The 19,139-nt window shown below is 46.6% G+C and overlaps 1 protein-coding gene across 4 annotated transcripts in view; it reads left to right on the forward strand.

The window, feature by feature from the left end:
• LOC141501986 (septin-2) overlaps positions 1 to 19,139 on the forward strand; it is a 119,635-nt gene that overhangs the window by 63,798 nt on the left and 36,698 nt on the right. For 2 of the 4 annotated variants that reach the window (XM_074206481.1, XM_074206482.1), the window contains exons 9-12: positions 707 to 852; positions 4,227 to 4,310; positions 5,323 to 5,380; positions 11,602 to 11,752. In XM_074206481.1, the coding sequence (XP_074062582.1) occupies positions 707 to 852; positions 4,227 to 4,310; positions 5,323 to 5,380; positions 11,602 to 11,752 (439 nt within the window). The remainder of the gene's footprint in view (positions 1 to 706; positions 853 to 4,226; positions 4,311 to 5,322; positions 5,381 to 11,601; positions 11,753 to 19,139) is intronic. The other 2 variants (XR_012472355.1, XM_074206483.1) reach the window with 1 other exon arrangement.

Here is a 19,139-nt window from a genome sequence, read left to right on the forward strand (position 1 = left end):
CACCTAGCCGCCCCCACTGTGCCACCTAGCCACCCCTACTGTGCCACCTAGACTCCCCCAATGTTTTTCCATTTTTAAAATCGAAATTTACCAACATGATTCTTTTTTTTTTGTTTGTTTTTTTGTAAGGAAAATGGGGTTAAGTGGCTTGCCCAAGGCCACACAGCTAGGTAATTGTTAAGTGTCTGAGACTGGATTTGAACCCAAGTACTCCTGACTCCAGGGCCGGTGCTTTATCTACTACACCACCTAGCCTCCCCAAACATGATTCTTTTAACTCACATTTTATAGTTGAAATTTACCAAAATGTCTTTTAACAGAAATCTGGCTGTGCCTCAAGCCACCTGTGTGACTTTGGGCAAGTCCTTTGCCTTCCCTGAACCTCTCTTTCTTCCTTTTTAAAAGGAAGGAATTCTATTAGATCCAAGGTATCAAACATGCAACATTTCTGAGAAACATATCATTGGGCAATATTTAACACAAAGGTAATGTTACCTTTTAAGACAGTTGCCATAGGAGCTGCAGGGATCCTTGTGTATGATTTACTGCTTACCCTTTCTACTTGAGTTTGACATCACCAGGCTGATCTCTCAGGTCCCTTCTAACTCTGAAGACTTTGAGCCATGGACCTAGTTCTGTTAGATGTGCCGACTGTGAGTCCTGAAAATTAATTTGTATTTTTCCCTTTCTCCTTCTGTCCATTTAGGCCAGCATACCATTTGCTGTTATTGGTTCTAACCAGCTCATTGAGGTCAAAGGGAAAAAGATCAGAGGCCGCCTGTATCCTTGGGGTGTGGTGGAGGTTGAGAATCCAGAACACAATGATTTTCTAAAGTTACGGACTATGCTAGTGTAAGTAACACCCTCCCCTCCCCAATTCTGTTTGTGTGGACTAATTGGGGAACATTTTCTCTGAGTGGTCCTTGAAATGTTAGGTCTCCTTTTTTTAATGTGATATTTTGTGGGCAGCTTTCCTTCCAAATTCATAGGCTGGAAAGTCATTTAATTACAGGAAAAATAAGTAAGTCCAACTCGCCTTAGTTCTAATAAAATGGCTGCAAGCAAGAGGTAGCATCGATTCTGGAGAGGGCAGCCGGGCTGGGGTTTCCTGTGATGAAATGAGAAGGTCCATTTCACTTTGTATTATTGGGGGCCCTACCAGTGGGTTGCCAAAGTATTGTTCTTACTAGTGCTAGAAGATTCCAGAAGAGTGCCCAAAGAAGGTAGGGGGGAGGGACAGAGGAGAGCGTGACTCTGAGAGCATTTTGTAAAAAATTTTGATACTATTTTATTTTTTTCCAATTTCATGTAAAGGCAATTTTCAACATTCATCTTTTGTCTGGTTCTTTTTTTCTTTGCAAGGCAATGGGGTTAAGAGACTTGCCCAAGGTCACACACTAGATAATTATTAAGTGTCTGAGGCTGGATTTGACCTCAGGTCCTGCTGACTCTGGGGCCGGTGCTCTATCCACTGTGCCACCTAGGTGCCCCTAACATTCATTCATCTTTGGAAAGGTTTTGAGTTCCAAATGTTCGCCCTCCCCAAGAAGGCAAGCAATCTACTATAGGTTACACATGTATAGTTCTGTAAAACATATTTTTCACATTAGTCATGTTGTGAAACAAGAAACAGAACAAATAGAAAAAAGATAAAAAACCTCCCAGAGAGTGACAAGGGTATGCTTTATCTGTAGCATTTTTTTTTTTTTTTTTAGATTTTTCAAGGCAATGAGGTTAAGTGGCTTGCCCAGGGCCACACAACTAGGTAATTATTAAGTGTCTGAGGCCAGATTTGAACTCAGGTACTCCTGACTCCAGGGCCTGTGCTTTATCAACTGTGCCACCTAGCTGCCCCTCTGTAGTATTTTCTATCAGGAATTGTGAGAGCCCTTTCCAAAAGGATGATGAGAATCTCTTTGGAGAAATAGAACAAAGCGTTTTGCCAGGCATTGATTGCCGTGAGGATATGTATGTTGATGCATTCTTGGGGGCTGTTTTAACTCTTAAAGAGGCCAAACTTTAACTATCTTTTCATTTAATATAACTGTCTGGTGAGTCCAAATAGCCAATAGTAGCTAGTGGAAGTGGATTGGACCTGGATCCCTCTTGGGACCTTGGTTTCCTCTTGTGGACAGGGAAGGGTGGCAGCCTAGGTAAGATGATTTGCCATCTCTGTATGGAATTGACCATGTTTCAGGAGCTGTTGGGTGCTATTGTGTTTGTGGTTCTTGGCCAGGGTCAAAACTCCCTGATTCCCAAGAAGACCAAGATCATTGATGAAAGGGACAATGCCCCTGAAGTTTGATTCTGGGCATTTTCTCCTTTGGTCTCACTTTACATTTCCACCTGCCTTCATGGAAAAGCTTGGGAATCCACATTTTGTTTTGGATCTTGCTTGAGAGGGTGGGAAGAGAGCATGCATGGGACCTTCTGGAAACTTCATTAGTGACCCTCTGCTGCCCTCTAGTGACGGCCTGCGTCCAGAACCAGCTGCCCATGGTATTAATAGCCCACTCCCTTCCCTGGCAAGATGGTGGGAGGGTCCATGAGGTCCTCACTCTACAAACAGGGGTGAAGGAACCGGGAAGGGCCAGAGTCCAGATTGGATTCCAATTCTGTGCTCACTGTGCCAGGTTAGGATGGGATACTGGCTGAGATGTTGGACAGGCCTTGGTCTGAAGACCCAATTTTCTTTACATGTTTGATATGACAGTGGAAAATGAGAAAATGGCAGTGTTCAGAAGGCTAATTGCATGTTTACATTTATAGGGTCTTTCATTCAGTAGGTGCCTAATAAATGTGGGAATTTGTTGAAAGCACATACAATCTGCATAAACTTGACTGTCCTTAGACCTCTTTATAAGAAATTTATGTCCAAACATTTAACAAGTAACAATAATATCTCAATTCTCTGGTGTTTTGAACTTTAGAAAATGTTTTCCTCCAAACCTTAGGAGATGGTAGCTTAAGAATTACTATCCTTATTTGATAGACGCAACAATTAAAACCAGGAAGTTAAGTAAATCACCCTTGACCACATCACCTGCTACAGCCAGGTAGTCAGCCCAAAAGTATATCCTTTTGGTGTTTCAAAAGGAACATCAGTCAGAGAGGGCCACAGAATCATTGGTTTTTGCTTATTTGCCTTTCTTTATCACAGAGAGTTTAGTCTGGGCTGAGGTGAATAGATGAGATAAATGCTATAAAGACAAATGGCATCAATAAAATGGTGAGGGTGATAATTGGAAGAGAAACTGAGATTCTAATTTCCCATCTCACCTACTGGTTACACTCCCCCTCTCTGAGCCTCAGGTTCCTTATCTGTAAATTGGGTGTAGTGATCTCTGTAGCCCCTCCAACTACACAGTCCTGTTGAGAGGCTGGGATAAGAAACTTGGCCCACCTAGAAGGGCTGTGTAGCTCCAGGTCTCTTGGCTGCTATTAGTTTTTTTTTTCTTTTTTTGCAAGGCAATGGGGTTAAGTGGCTTGCCCAAGGCCACACAGCTAGGTAACTATTAAGTGTCTGAGGCTGGATTTGAACCCAGGGACTCCTGACTTCAGGGCCGGGCTCTATCCACTGTGCCACCTAGCTGCCCCATGCTATTAGTTTTTAAAATCCAGTTCTACTTTGGGGTGAGACTTTTCTCCTCTTCCCCACCTTGAGAACAACTAAGCTATTCCAAGTTGGGCAATTTAGACGTTCTGGTCAATCTGCATTTGTTAAAGCCCTTTGTCTGCCAGGCTGTTCTGGGCCCAGGTCTGGTGGTCAGAATGACTCCATTTCCTGCATTTGAAGAGGATTTGGGGAGATAGATAATTTCATTAGAAGAAATCAAGGAGGGGCAGCTAGGTGGCATAGTGGATAAAGCACCGGCCCTGGAGTCAGGAGTACCTGGGTTCAAATCCAGGCTCAGATACTTAATAATGACCTAGCTGTGTGGCCTTGGGCAAGCCACTTAACCCTGTTTGCCTTGCAAAAAATTAAAAAAAAAAAAAGAAAAAAAAGAAGAAAGAGCTAGTCCAGATACCCGCTAGTTGATTGGTCCGTGGCAAACTTGAGGGTGTATTTCGGTGCATGGCGCTGATGCCCCGTGATTGGGTCAGTCAACCTGTGGGAGGGACTAAGCAAGGAAAGGGAGCATTTCTGATGAAGAACCAGTGACCAGTCCGTATTGACTTAAAAAAGGAAAACCACCCTCACCCAGTCTGTGCTCTGAACTCTCTAGGACACACATGCAGGACCTCCAAGAAGTGACCCAGGATTTGCATTATGAGAACTTTCGCTCAGAGAGGCTGAAACGGAGCGGCCGGTGAGTATGGTCCATTCCCTTGGTCTTGACTGGTGAGGCAGGATGGGTCCAGGTCGGGAGAGTGGGCGCAGAGCCTTGCACTGAAGGGGTTGGCCAGCGTGGCGGCCCCTGCTTTTATTTATTCCTTTAGCCAGGGGCTGGATTCCCTCTCTGGGGTCTTTTCTGCATGTTCTGGTTTGGCTCTTGGCCCCATAAGCTTTCAGCTCTGCCCTTAAGTGCTTCTATTTCCCTTCTTTTCTGTTCTGGCCTGGATTAATTTCTCCCCAAAGAGTTTGAGTTTGGGAAACTTTCCTCTGTATTATTGGGGGGGGTGCTTTCTACCTCGGGTTGCTAAGATTGGAATTTTTGTGCTATTTAGAAAAGTCAGTTTCACTATTAGCATATATACTTTTCCAAAAAAATTATTTATTTTTGTAAGGGTTATGTGACTTACCCAAGGTCACATAGCTAAGCAATTATTAAGGTCAAATTTGAACTCAGGTCCTCCTGACTCCAGGGCAGGTGCTCTATCCACTGCGCCACCTAGCTGCCCCCAACAAATGGACACTTGAAAAACCAAACAAGGTGAATAAAATTTTCCTTCATATAGAACTGTTAGGTTTGCCAAGCACTTGGCTCTCCACAGTCCTGAGAGCTGGATAGGGCAAGAATCATGATTCCTATTTAAACATGGGGAAACTGAGACCCCATGAGGATCATGATGGTTCCTAGACATGCAGCAAATACTAGATTAGGAGATTCCCCCAGGACTCTTGCCTCCAGGCGGCTCCCTCCGGAAAAGGAGTGTCCAGGTGAACAAAAGTCTTGGCAGTGCCATTGCCTTGCACCCCCAAAGGAGCAAGTCTTCTGTGCTTCAGAAGACTCCCCAGGAAGGAAGCTGGTCCCAGGAGCCCCCTGGATGGTTTGACTTGTCAGGGAGCAGGAGGCACTGGGTCGCCACCCATGGAGGCCCTGACCCTTGACAGCCTCCTGGCCATGACTGACTGGGCCACTCTGCACTTGTGTCTTTCAGGCCTGAGGGGGAGGAGGTGGTGGACAAGGACCAGATCCTCCAGCAGAAGGAGGCTGAGGTAAGGATGTCCCCACTGGCTTTTGTGTACAGGAGGCATGGACGGTGCTTCCCGTGGGATCCGAGGTTTTATAAACACGACAGAGCGGTGACTGTCTGTCTGGGCTCTGTTTGGGGACGCGTCTTTAAATAGTAACACATGCTGCCGTGAGCTGGACTCCCCTCCCAGCAGAGGAGGCGTGGTCTGCACCAGGAGCCCCCACCTCCCAAGCATGGGGGACGGGTGCAGTGATCTGGCTTGTCTCTTCCTGCTCCCCTGGCTTGGACACATACACACAAACGTGCACACAGAGCGCGCGCACACACACACGCATGCACACACAGAACACAGCACATGTGCACACACCATGGAGCACATGCACACACATGCAAACACACATGTGCACCAACACAAGGCAATACAGCATATGCACAGACACGGATGAACACACATGTGCACACACACATGCACACAAATGTGCTGCACACGCTCCTTCCCTCCTTTTCCAGGGATGACTCTTGAAATCCTGAGTCAAGCTTTGGCCTAGTATTCTCTCCCCAACAAGCCCTGTCCTGCTTTGCCTCTCTCTCCAGGAGGTCAGCTCTTTGAGGGTGGAGGGTCCTTGGCCCCCACCCAGGGCCTGGCCCAGAGTAGGAGTTTGTCGTGCTGACGTCTCCAAGTGTGGTGACCCTGGGCATCCCTCCCCCGGGTCAGCAGAGGCTTCTGGTCAGCCCTGCCTCTGAACCCATAACCTGCTCAAAGAGGGCGCTGTCGGTGCAGGGGCACGTCAGAGTCCATCTCTTCCACCCTGACCTTGGACAGAGAGGGAAACCAAGACCCATAGCCATGAAGGGACTAAGTAGCAGGGCTGGGAGTCACGTGGGCTTTTCAGACTGTAGCCCTAGTCTCATTTCCCTGGCCCCACAGCCTCTCACCCTTCCCCAGGTGAGCACAGGGTTGGAGCTCAAATGTATCCTGGGTTGATGACTGAACTGCCACCTGTAAAATGGGGACCCTCCTAGCCCCTCCCTCCAAGGTAGTTGTAGGACCAGATGAGATCATGGGCCTGGCACAGTTGGTGTGCTGCAGGCCTTCTTCTGAGGGAACCTGGGGCTATTCTTGCTGGGTGACTGGCCAGTTCCTTCCCCTCTCACATGTCTCCAAGGAGTCTTGGGTACCGTTTCTCACCCGTAGGTCATTTGCTGTGGGTCATCAGCTGCCCCCAGCCTGCAGTGCCCCTGGTCTTCTGACAGTTTGATTCTTTGCATGGCTTGGTATCCTATGATCTGTAGGCACAGAGCCTCAGAGACAGACAGGCTTTGGGGGCCAGAGTGCCTTGAGCTCCTTGAAAACCTTACTTGGGTTTCCAAATAGAATCTGGTCCCCTCCTTCTCTTCCATGCTGGGCCCTGCTCATCGCCCCTCCATCCCCATCTGGGTTGCTAACCAGAATGTCTCCTTAGCAGCTTGGCTCCAGAGTAGACTAAGATTCCTGCATGGAGCACGACAGACCTTTTCATTCTCTGTTGGTTCCCTCTTGTGTTGTGTTTCTTTGGCATGGGGCCATGGCAGAGGGACGTGGGTTTCTATGGGTTGTCCATTCCCTGTACATACTTTGCCGGTGGGTGGTCTCTTTAAGGGAGAATGCTGAAGCCAGCAGGTTGGCCTCCCCTGGGGGCGCCTCGGGAAGCCCAGGCACCTCAGGCTCCTCTTGCCGAGTTTTCTCCAGTTGTCACCACCCTGAGAAGTCTGGGGCACGACCCCAGCCTCCCCCGGCCACTTCCCACGGCCCCAACCCAGTTTCCTGGACTCATTGGACCCCAGTGGGACCCTGGGAATTGTAGCTAACACTGACTTGGGCAGAATGCTAGGCTGGCCCGGGCTTCCTCCAGAGACAGAGAGCCGCTCAGCTCTCCAGATGGTGTCTAATGCCGCCTCTTGGGAGCTTTCAGGGCCAGTTTTGTGAGTCCAGTCCTGGTTTCTGAGATTCCATGATGTTGAATAAATCAGTGTCTGTCCTGTACAGGATAGCTGCAAGTAGGTCTGTTAGGGCCTCAGCTTGGAACTGAAGCGAATGACTGGCTGAGGCCAAGGGCCAGCTTCAAGGTTGCTTGTCACTTCCAACTTCTGAGTGTGGATGGCCAAAGGCAGAGCAGAGAGCCGCACTTCATCTTGGTGGCTCGGGAACCCCTCCCCCCTGGGGCCTAAGCTGCCTAAGCTGCGACTTCTTAGGGAGTCTTTTTGGGTTTGCAGTCATGGCTTCTCCTGTTTTAGAGCTCTGGTGTTCAGTGGCAGTAACACATGTCCCCTTGTTTTAGCATTCTAGCATCCATTGGCAGTAACAATGTCTTGTGTAGCCAGGACTTTATAAGGACTTCGCTTGTGGTGACTCGATGGCATGTGAGGAGAGCAGCATAATCCCCATCTTGGGCTGCCTCCCTTAGGGGCTCTGTGACCATGACTCCTCCAGGTGTCATTTACTGTCTACATTGATGATAGTACCTGGCCCTGCCTCCCAGGGGCATGAGGAGAGCCTTTTGTAAGCCAGAAAGCCTGAGGTGAATGTGGGTGATGATCAGTTGGCAGCTCATTCCTCTGGGTTGCTACTCTTTTGTTGTAGATTGAAGCCTCTTGGGCTTCACATGTGTCCATCCCATGTCCTTCCTTCCATCCATGTTAGGGTCTATGGAGGGAAGCCTCCTATACGCTATCTCCTGGTATTATATTAGTAGCAAGTTCATCTATTATCCCTCATTCTGACCACCAACATCCCATCTTTTATTATGATGTGTTTTGTGGGAAATAGCTTTTATTCTGGTTCTTCTGTGTAGTTCTGTGTTTCTTCCATATTATTAATGGAAGCAAACGGTAAGAATGATGATGATAATCATCTCTGAGTGCTAAGAATAGAGACAAGCCACATAACCTTCTCATCCATAAACTGAGCTGTTGTCCTTGCACTACCTTCCATCTATATGGTAAAGCCATCCCAGGAGAGCTCTTTGAGCCTTTGCCAATATCAGGAAAGGCCTCAAACCAGGAGGCGCGTCCTTCCCAAGGGTCCTTATTACAGTCATGGAGAATGACCAGCCCAGACGATGAGACAACCTCCAGATGCCCTTTTACCAGGAAATTATTGTTACTGCATCAAGCTCTGGGACCCTGCAGAGCCTGCTCAGTGAGATCACTGAGCCTATAAAAAAGACCCAGTTATCCACATGGGAAAATCAAGTGGATGAAAAGTACCTGTTGCCTGGGCAACTGGAATGATGATGAAAGGAACTTGTCTCTCAGTGTGTGTGTCCCAGACACACAAGTGGGAAAGTAGGAACTTTTTTTATTTAAATATTTTATTTATTTTTCACCCCCTCCCCCCACACCATAGTAGTTTTCTCTTTTTTTTCAGTTTTTTTTTTAACAAGGCAATGGGATTAAGTGGCTTGCTCAAGGCCACACAGCTAGGTCATTATTAAGTGTCTGAGGCTGGATTTGAACCTAGGTACTCCTGATTCCAAGGCCAGTGCTTTATCCACTGCGCCACCTAGCCGCCCCAATAGTAGTTTTCAACAATCATTTTTTTTGTTTGTTTTTTTGTTTTGTTTTTGCAAGGCAAATGGGGTTAAGTGGCTTGCTCAAGGCCACACAGCTAGGTCATTATTAAGTGTCTGAGGCCGGATTTGAACCCAGGTACTCCTGACTCCAGGGTTGGTGCTCCATCCACTGCACCACCTAGCTGCTCCTCAACAGTCATTTTTTTTGCAAGGTTTTGAGTATTTTGAGTTTTACATTTTTCCACCCCCCCCCCCTTGCTAACTAAACATAGATCCATAGATTCATCTTGTGAAAGATGAATCAAATCCAAATGGAAGAAAGAAAAAAAATATTAGAGAAGAAAAAAATGGCATAATAAAACATCTTTGGTAAAGGGTTTTTTAAGCAGAAATCTAAGTTCCCCAAGTCCGGGGGAGATGAGATCGGGGAAGACTTTAGACTCAAATCCTCTCAGGAGAGATGGATGGAAGGAGAAGTGAAATGCAGATTGCCATCTAGGGCCTGGCCTGGGACCCTGGTGACTCGACTGCTTCCCTTTTCCTGCTTCTCTATTCCTTGGCTTTTCCTCACCAGTCCCAAGAGGGCAGAGAATCATCATGGGTCATAGTCCCTCTGGAAACCCCAAGGTGAAGGTACAATAACTAAAAAAGAGGGGACCACCCCCAATAGCTCTCCCTCTCTGATTCCAGGTCCTCATCTGGGGGAGGCGGGGCTGGGAGCATACTATTGAAAAAGGAGAAAAAAGGTTCCTGGAAGGGGGATGGCCCAGGAAACAGAATGAAAAAACTCACATTTTATGTTTTCTTATGGTCACTTTGAATGATGACCCCCCCCATAGTACCATCTGCTCTAGAAAGCTAGCCACCCCATTGGTCACACCAGCATCTGCCTGATGCCCATTGCCTCCTTGCCCACTTCCCTGCCAGGCCTCTCCAGCTGTTGGGCCCACTGTGTGGGTCAGAGTTCTGGGGGCTCTCAGCTCCTCTCTTTTTATATTATCATGCAGCATCACCTCAGTTTCAAGACCCTGCTCTCAAGCATCTTCACCTGGCCGTCCTCTCTAGCTCCAGGTTGGCAGATGATTCCTCTCCAGATAAGCCCCATCTCTTGGCTTGCCATATTCTGGGATGGCCCGTGCCAGAAGTCTTGGGGCTTGGGAGTTTGTGTGGTATGTGGGGCAGGGCCAAGAGGAAATGGGCTCACATTCTTCGGCCTTTGCTGAGAAAATAAACAGCCAATCCCCCTTCTGTTTTGCGTTCCAGCCAGGCTTGGTGCTTCGAGTTCCAATTCCAGTTTTATACAGTTTGCATAACTCCAAGGAGGATTCAGGTTTGGGTGTTTGCCAGAGACCATCCTTCTGCAGGCATCACCTCTGCTCACTAATGATCCCTTTGTACCCTCCAAGATCCTGTTTTGTGCCCATTGGCATCATTTGTCTCCATCTCAGCTCCTTTTAGAAGTTGCTTTGTTGGAACTCCTGTAACCACTGGCACCCTCTTGGCAGACTTGGCCTGCTATAGAAGAGAAGGGAGGGGGTGTCACAGCCCTTTTCCTTGAACAACAGAGGAGCTGCTGCCTGCTGGTGGCTCTCCCTTAATATTTCTCTGACGGCAGACAGCTACAGTCTTTCTTTCAATGTAACCTCTTAGCAGTCTTCCCTTCTGCAATCACAGGAGCTCTACCCCTATGACCACGGGACCTGCCCAGAAAAGTTGGATAAATCTTATGCCCAACCTGAAATGCCCAGGACATAGTGAAAGGAACAGTGGATGCCATCTTCCTGGCACCCAGTGTGTTGGGGAGCGAGCTGTGGAGGGAGAACCATTCCTGGGAAAAGTCAAGAGTGCCTTCTGGGTGTGCCCCAGAAGATGGAGAGAAGAGGAAGGGCGGTGCTGTGTCCAAAGACCAGGGGGACTTGGCCATGGAGTTTGGGAAGTGGAGCGGTGTGTGAGAGGCCAAAAGTGGAGAAGGGTCTGTAATACCAGGTGGAAACATTTGTCCCCTCTGGCTCTGGTCTCTGGACCTGGTCAGGTTGGCATTGGAGGACTGGCCCTTGGGAGCCTGCGTTCATGGAGGGTCCAGCTAGGAGGGGAGGGAAAAGCAGAGCAATAGGGCAAAGAAGAACAAGGGGACTATGGGGTGAGAGGAAGACAAGTCACAAAAGAGCCGGGGTTAGGGCTGGTGTGGGGGGGCCCGCCCTTTGGTGGTCTGTGCCCAGGCTGCCCCTTCTCATTTGGGCTTTGTTTATGATGCATCCAAACAGCCACGAGGGGGCAGTGCTTGTTATATCTAGGATTGGACCACAGTGTTCTTTCCAGCATTAGGTCAGTCTTGGCCCCACCATCCATGCAGCACATAGCCTTGTAGAAGGACCTCCAGACCAGAGGCCTGCTTCCTGAGCCCCCTAGTCTGCCTGCCCAGAGTCTCCTGGGCCTCACCCAGTCATGTCTTGGGCTCTCTTTCCTTTGATGGGCCTCAGATGTCATGGTTTCCAGTCTTCCCGCCCTCCCAGTTTCCTTGTGATGTATTCTGGCTTGTCCTCATGCTTCCGCTAATGGAGGAGCCTCTTAGAACTGGAAATCATGCTCCACTGGCGCCACTCTGGGAAGGCGGCTTTCAGCCTGCATCTTCTCCTTGGGTGGTTAAGTTTTTGAACCAAAACATGGAACTTTGCCTTTTTTTCCCTTTAAGTTTCATCTTAGTCAATCATCAACATTTACTGAACACCTACTGTGGGCCAGAAACTATGCTAAAGTGCCAGGACTACAAAAAGAGCCAAATGACAGCCCTGCCCTCAAAGACCGGTCTCAGGGGGCAGCACTGGCACCCAAATACATGCAAAGTAAGTGATATTTGGGATACTCAGAGGGAAGGCCCTAGCATAAAATGAGGAGGGAGAGGGTCTCAGACCTGGGGCCAGAAAATGGCCAGAGCTGAGAGGTGATATGTCTGTGGAACAACCAGGAGGCCAGGGTCCCAGGAGAAAAGCCTGGGGGTTGGAAAGCATGACTGGAAAGGGAGGGGGTGAGGAAGGTTATGAAGGACTCTAGAGGCCATCAGAGCATTTGTATGTGATCCTGGAAGCTGTAGAAGCCCCTGGAGTTCGTTGAGTGTGTGTAGGGTGGGGAGTGACTTGGTTAGACCTGTGCTTCCAGGAGATCGGTTGGTGACTGAAGGGCTGGAGTGGGCAGAGGCTTGAGGAAAGAAGAGCACCAGAGGCTGTTGCAGCAATCCAGGCATGAGGGGGTGCTTTTACTAGAGTGGGGGTAGTGTCAGGAGAGAAGGGGGGATAGTCAAGAGATGTTGCAGTGTTTGTCAGGCCTTGGCAACAGCTTAGTGATGGAGGCAGAGAGATAGCGAAGACTCTATGATGACCCCTTGGTTATGAGTCTGAGGCCCTGGGGAAGAGGCTGGTACAGAGGGGGAAAGTTTAGGGGAAAGATAACAAGTTGGGTTTTGATATATTGACATATAGGATATATTTGGAAATAGTGGCACATTGGACATATTGACAGTTGGATATATTTGGACACCTAAATGGCGACATCTGAAAGGCAGGTAGGGATGCAAGACTGGCAGTCAGCAGAGAGACTGAGAGCAGAATAGGTAAATTTGAGAATTGTTCACAAATAAGTTCAGGGGAGCTGATGAGACCGTCAAGTGAAGTAACAGAGAAAAGCAGAGGGCCCAGGATAGAGCCCTGAAGGACATCTCGAGTTAAAAGGTAAGCTCTGGGGAAAGATCCAGCAAAGGAGACAGAGAAGGAGCCAAAAGAGGAGGAAGAAGAGAACTGGGAGAAAGAGTGAGGGGGCCCCCGAGAACCTAGGAGAGAGTCTGGGAAGAATGCTCAGCCTCTTGAGATCCTTTTAAATTCTGATTCCTCCAAGGCTTTGATTAAAAAAGAAAAGACAGTTCCTATAACAGACATTGTTCTCAAGGAGCTTTCATTCTATTGGGGGAAAAAAGCTCCATGTACTCAGATATCCAAACACACCAAAGTAAATTTGAAGTTATTTCAGGGGTGGGGAAAACTTCACAGGAGGGTATGATTGACCTCCACTAAGAAATGCTACTTTAATGGGGCCTTGAATGACTTGGGAATTCCAAGAAGTGCAAGTGGACTGAGAAGACATAACATTCCAGGCATGGGGAGGAAGTAGTAGTATAATCTGACTAGAATGTATGAAGCAGGCAAGCAGTCTGGAAAGATAGATGGCGGCCGGGTTGTGATTTAGATGCCCATCAGAGATACTTACCCCAGAGGCAATGGGGAGACATGGAGGCCTCTTGAGAAGGAGACTGCTCTGTGTTTTAGGAAGGTCACTATGGAGGGAGGATTGGAGAGGTGAGACCTTGAAGCAGGGAAATCAATTGGAAAACTTGGCAGTAGCTTAGGTTATATCTTATTAGGGTCCAAACTGGGCTGGCCACAGGTCATGAATGTGAAAGATCTTAAGGAGAGACTTGACTCGACTGCCTGCCTGTGGCAGGTGCAGGAGAGATAAGAGGGAACCTGGGTGACTGGGAGTTTTAATATCCTCAGGAGGGAAAGGGAAATGGAAGATGATGGAGGTAGCCCAGGATCAGATTCTGAAATCAAGGATCTGAAAAGCAGAGACCAGTGTATTTGACTGATTCCTTGGGAACGTGTAGAGTGGACCATTGGAAAACATGGAGAAGAAAGAGGTCGTGATTACAAAGACATCATATGGCCGCAACAAAAACTGGTCATGGCAGAGGAGCCTCATTTCTGTTGACATTTTGACAATTTGACATTTCTGTTTTTGACATTGAGGTGAGAGGAATCCTGTGGATATAGTTCACCAGTCTTTAGCGGAGTTTTTGTTTGCTTTATGTCATACTATTTTTGTGGAGCATGTAGATGGGGACTCAACAATATTTGCAATGACTTTGTTTAGGGGAAATAGTGATTTGCTTCTCAACTAAAAGAAGGAAATAATTATGCCCTGCTGACAAGTAAAAAGATTTATCATCATTATATTCAAATAGTATTCTGTCTCACACTGGTTATATGCCCAGTGTATGGATCTCTACTTCTGATACATCCTGGATCCTTCTCTTCTCATGAGATTGCTCTAGCTCTGGACTTTGGCCCCCATGATCATTGGGTTTCTATTGCTTCTGTAACTTCCTGGGATAAATGCTGACCAGTGCTCCAATATTTTGGCATTTTTTCCCAACTCTGGCTGATTCAGTGGCAGAGTATCTGTTCTCAAAAGGCTCTTATTGTTTGTCCTTCATTCTCAAAGAAGACCATGACATCAGGTAGGTGATGCCATGGCAAGCACGTGAATTGACTTTGAGTGGGGGGGGGCAGACTGTGCTATGTCCCCAGCCTCACTTTCTTCTCCAGAGCCACCTGGGTCCGGTGACCAGATATGAACCAGGAGGACTGGAGTTGACCCTGGTTGTCACAAAAAGCATAGTAATGTGGGTGATGGCGACAGACCAGTTCTTTTGATGGAGAATTTCCAGGTCCAGTTGAAGTTTTCCTCTAGATTCATATGAACCTCCCAGTTGAACTCCTCATACTTGATGACTGGTTTCATAAAGTGGTTGTTAATGGCTCTAAGGCAACATGGAAAGAGGTCTTCAGTGGAGACTTCAGAGATATGTATTGCTGACATTTTAAAAAGCCAATGCTTTGGATAAAGATATAGATGGGATTCTTTTTGTATTTGCAGATAATACAACCACTGGTAAGGAGATTCTTTCTGTTTATATATTGTGTTGGGTAGCTGCTGAGGTCCTTCCGAACTGTCAAATTCTACAATTCTGAGAGGTTAGGAAGAGACATGGCTTTGGGGGAAACTGTTCATTTTGTTGAGTTTGAGTTGCCTTTAGGGAGAGAGGTATAATACATTCAGATAATACATTCAGAAGGCTGAATTTAGGTGAGCTCTTCCTAGTTATCATAGGTGACCCATAGCACTTATAGGGTCACTGAGGGAGGCCCTCAGATTGTTCCAGCAGGGGAGATTAAAGAGACCTGGTCAGATAGGGAGGAAGGAGGAAGAAAACTCAGGGAGGAGAGAGGATACAGTTTAAAGGGAAGTCAAGAGTGTCACTGCTGGGCCTTTTTATGGGATGACTGGTGATCTTGGAAGTGGTGACTTCAGAAACACTTGAGAAATTAATGAGAGATGAAGAAGTGGAGATGATGAGCATAGACAACTTTCTTCAAGGATTTTTGTTTGTAAAAGAAAAATATAGGGCAGAAGCTTGAGGAAATCTGGGGATCTAGTGAAATTCTGTAGGCAACAGGAAAGGAGGCTGAAGAGTAGAGAGAGCAGGATGACAGAAGTGGTCATCTTGTAGAGCACATGAAGGGGATGGGACTAGGGGCATAAACTGACAGATTGGCTTTGTCAAGAAGGGCCACCCACCTCTTCCCTCAGAGAAAGAATGAAGGATTTGAAGAGCTGAAGTGGGGACAAGAGGGAGCTCTGTACCTATTGGATGGAACTTCATTTTCTTAGAAAAATCTGAATTGAGGTCTTTGGCTGAGGGGGAATGGTGAGACAAGAGAAGCGTGAATTAGTTTAATCATTCTGGAAAATAATTTGAAACTATACCCGAAGACCATCAAATTGGGTATGGCACTTGACCCAGTAATAGTGATACTTGGACTATATCTCAAATTGATCAGAGAAAGAGAAAAAGAACCCATTTGTAGCAGCCCTTTTCGTGGTGGCAAAGAGTTGGAAACAAAGGGAGCCCCATGAGTTGGAGAATGACTGCAGGTTATGGCATATGATTAGGATGGATTACTACTGTGCTGTAAGGAATGTGAGATGGTTTCAGAGAACCCAGTATAAACTGATAGAAGGGGAAGGGAGTGGAATCAAAAGAACAATTTATGCAATAGTGATGATGTCAAGTCTGTCAATACTGAAAGACTTGGGAATTCTGACCAACTCAATAAGCAATTTCAGTTCCAAAGCACTCATTATGTAAAATGCTATCCACCTCCAGATAGATAAGTAATTGTGTATTTTGAAGCATATTTTCCTCTCCTTCCCCTCCCCTCCCCTCCCTTCTCTTGCTAATTTAGGAATTTGCATGACTATACGTTTTTATAATGGCCATTGTTTTTTCTGCTTATTCAATGAGTGGAGAAGGGGAAGGAAATAGTAGATCTTTGCCATGCTATGAAAAAGAAGACAAAGCCCTGCCTCCCTGCCCCCTTCCCCTGCTGGGATGGAGGCACATATTCTCATCTGACCCCACATCCAGAGGAGAAGGAGAACATTCAATAATGTTAAATTTATAGTGGACCCAGTGGGCATGGTCATATTGATTTCCTCCATCAGAGTCAATGAATGGTTTGAGTAGGAGTTGGGAAGGTGTATGCTGAAGGATTTGGAAAGGGACGACGACGATGATGATGATGATGATGATGATGATGATGATGATGATGATGATGACGACAACGACTTGTGTTAAGATTCTTACTATGATAAGATAACAGCATCAGAACAGGGCCATGACTTAGGGGAAGCCAAGGAAGGACAGAACCAGGGAGGTTGTGGTGAGATTAGATAATGCCTTTAGGAAGGAGAAGGAACAAGGAAGGCTAAGGAAGCTGTGGATAGAGCGATTTCCAATTCATGGTTTGAGGACTTGGAGCTATTTTGATGATGACAAAGATCAAGGCCTTGGCCATCCCTTTGGGTAGCTGAATTGGAGGGAAGATGGAGGCCAAGGGGGATAAGCAAGGAGATTGGGGTTCTTATGTATGGACTTTGTCCATTGAAGTCCCTGAGGATGGGGGGCACGGGGAGAAGGCTGTGAGGAACTTTATTTCTTAGGAAAAGAGAATTCACAGCTTAATAATCAATAGTGACCTAGAACCAGGATCCAGAGAGAGAATGGCACTACTATGTGCCCTTGACCTTTGAGGGAAATTGCTGCTGACTGAGTGGGGAGGACCTGGAAGGGGCCATGAGAAGCCAAGCCTATATCTGCTCCTTCTCTTATGGATGTGGGGTCAGATGAGAGAATGTTCCTCCAGCCCAGCAGGGGAAGGGGGCAGGGAGGCAGGGCTTTGTCTTCTTGGGGAAACCAAGTTTCTGTGAGCATAAAGTGATGGGGTGTGAAAGGAGGAGGCCTGTTACAGAAGTCAGTTTGTTAAGTGTGTGTAGAGATGGGACATTTATTCAGGATTTCTCCAAAGTGCTAAAAGTATTGGGGTGTTAGTTAATAATGATGAATGGTTACTGTAGGACCCTAAGCCAAAAAGCTTCAAACAGTTTCAGCATTTTGGGAGGAAGCTCTTTGTTTTGACTTGGAGGGCCCCAGGATAACTCTGAATTTCCCAGAAGAAAAATCTCCTTAAGTCTTAGCAGAGGAATCCTAATATATCTTAGGAAGAAGACTGACCTATTTGGCATCTATCTGTACTGGAGTCTGGATTGTGCCATTGAGAAAGGTCCCAAGCGTCATGAATCCTGACTCTTAAAATTTGAAAATCCAGAGACTAATTTGAATGAGCATATGGTGGATAAGGCGGGGGATTGTTTTTCCAAGAAGGAATTCAGGTTCTTATGGGTTGCTTTTAGCTGGGCCCCTGTTTGCAGTGGCACAGCAACAGTTAACGTGAGAGCTTAGGGAAAATGTAGGCACTGTAAAGAAATCAGTGACACATTTCTTTTCTTGATGGAAGTCCCTCTGTTCGGACCATGTAACGACTCGGACTTGACTGTATTTTTCTTGGCTTTAATTAACAGGATTAGTTGCACCCTTTGTCATTTTTGGTATTGAAGGTATTTTTAACAAACCCAGTGAGTATCGTGGGAACATCCTGAATTTCCCGACATGTCTGTGGTCCAAGCTTAGCTCTTTTTTCCTACCATCCCCCAGTCTTCCTTTTCAGAGAAGCTAAAACACTTGATGGGGTCTGCCTATTTTTGTCCGCTAAAGTTTAAAATGAAAGCCTAGATAAAACTGGAAAAAGTCAGTGTTCAGTTACAGTTCCCTTTTTCGTGGTTGTGTATCAGCTGTCTTGAATAATTGTGTTAGCCAAAGAACATGATAACGGGGATAGGGGGCTATTGACCACAACACAGGAACGACGATTCGTGAGACCTTTACAAAGTCTAAGAGAGGGAGGAAAAAGGGGGGATCCAAAGAAGGGAACTCTCCTTTGGAAAGTGCCTGAATATTGCTCTATCTTCAGTGAGTTTTATAAAGTTTTATAAAGAATTCATTCGATCTGTAATTATTATCATGAATAAAAATGAACTCTCGGAAAAATGAGGAGACTACAGTGATGATGATGGGACTAGATACAACCTTGGGACTTTAGAAGGATTCTACAAATATTTTGTTGCTTGAGTCTTCCAATCCTGTTGAAATAGTAATGAAAGTCATTATTCCCATTTTTACTTAAAGAATGGAGGCCCCCCCCCCAAAAGGTAGTAATTGACAGATCTGGGATTCAAATCTAGGTCATAGACTTGAAAGACCTCACCAGAAGAACCCCTGCATTGCACAAATGAGCTAACTGAAGGAAATAGAAGGGAAGAGAACAGGTATGCAGTAAGCATCTACTGTGTGTGCCTAGTGCTCTACAAATATCTCATCTGCTCCCTACAACAACTCTGTCATGATCCCCATTTTGTAGAGGAGGAAACAGGCTAAAGAAGTGAAGTGACTTGCCTCTAAGTGTCTTGAGGCTGGATTTGCACCCAGGTCTTCCTGACTCTGGACACAGCACTTTTTCTACTGTGGTGCCGCTTAGTTACTCCATAGCTAAATGGCCCATCTGACCATTAGAAGGGCCTCTAGGAAACTGATATTTCCTTGGGATCATGAATCTAGAGATGGAAGGGATCTCAGGGTTTTCTTAGTTCACTTCCCATATTTGGTGGAAAAGGAAATCAAGACCCAGAGAGGGGAAAGGACATGTCCAAGGTTACACAGGTAGAAAGGATCCTTATCCATTGATTCTACCTCCAGAACCAGTGCTCGTCACCCTGCGCCATTCCACCCAAATATGGTGGGTTTTGTTTTCTGTAGTTTGATATTTAAAGGAAAGTCCTTTTATAGCTTGAGGCCTCCTCTACTGTGGGCAGTAGTATGGGCAGAACCAGGAACTCCTCTTCCATTCAACAATAAACCCTTGATCTGAAGTTTTGACAGCTCTATGGGGCAACTATGTAGTGCAGTGGATAGAGCACCAGCCTTGGAGTCAGGAGGATGAGAGT

Source organism: Macrotis lagotis, chromosome X (genome assembly GCF_037893015.1).
Source record: "Macrotis lagotis isolate mMagLag1 chromosome X, bilby.v1.9.chrom.fasta, whole genome shotgun sequence".
Lineage (NCBI taxonomy): Eukaryota > Metazoa > Chordata > Mammalia > Peramelemorphia > Peramelidae > Macrotis > Macrotis lagotis.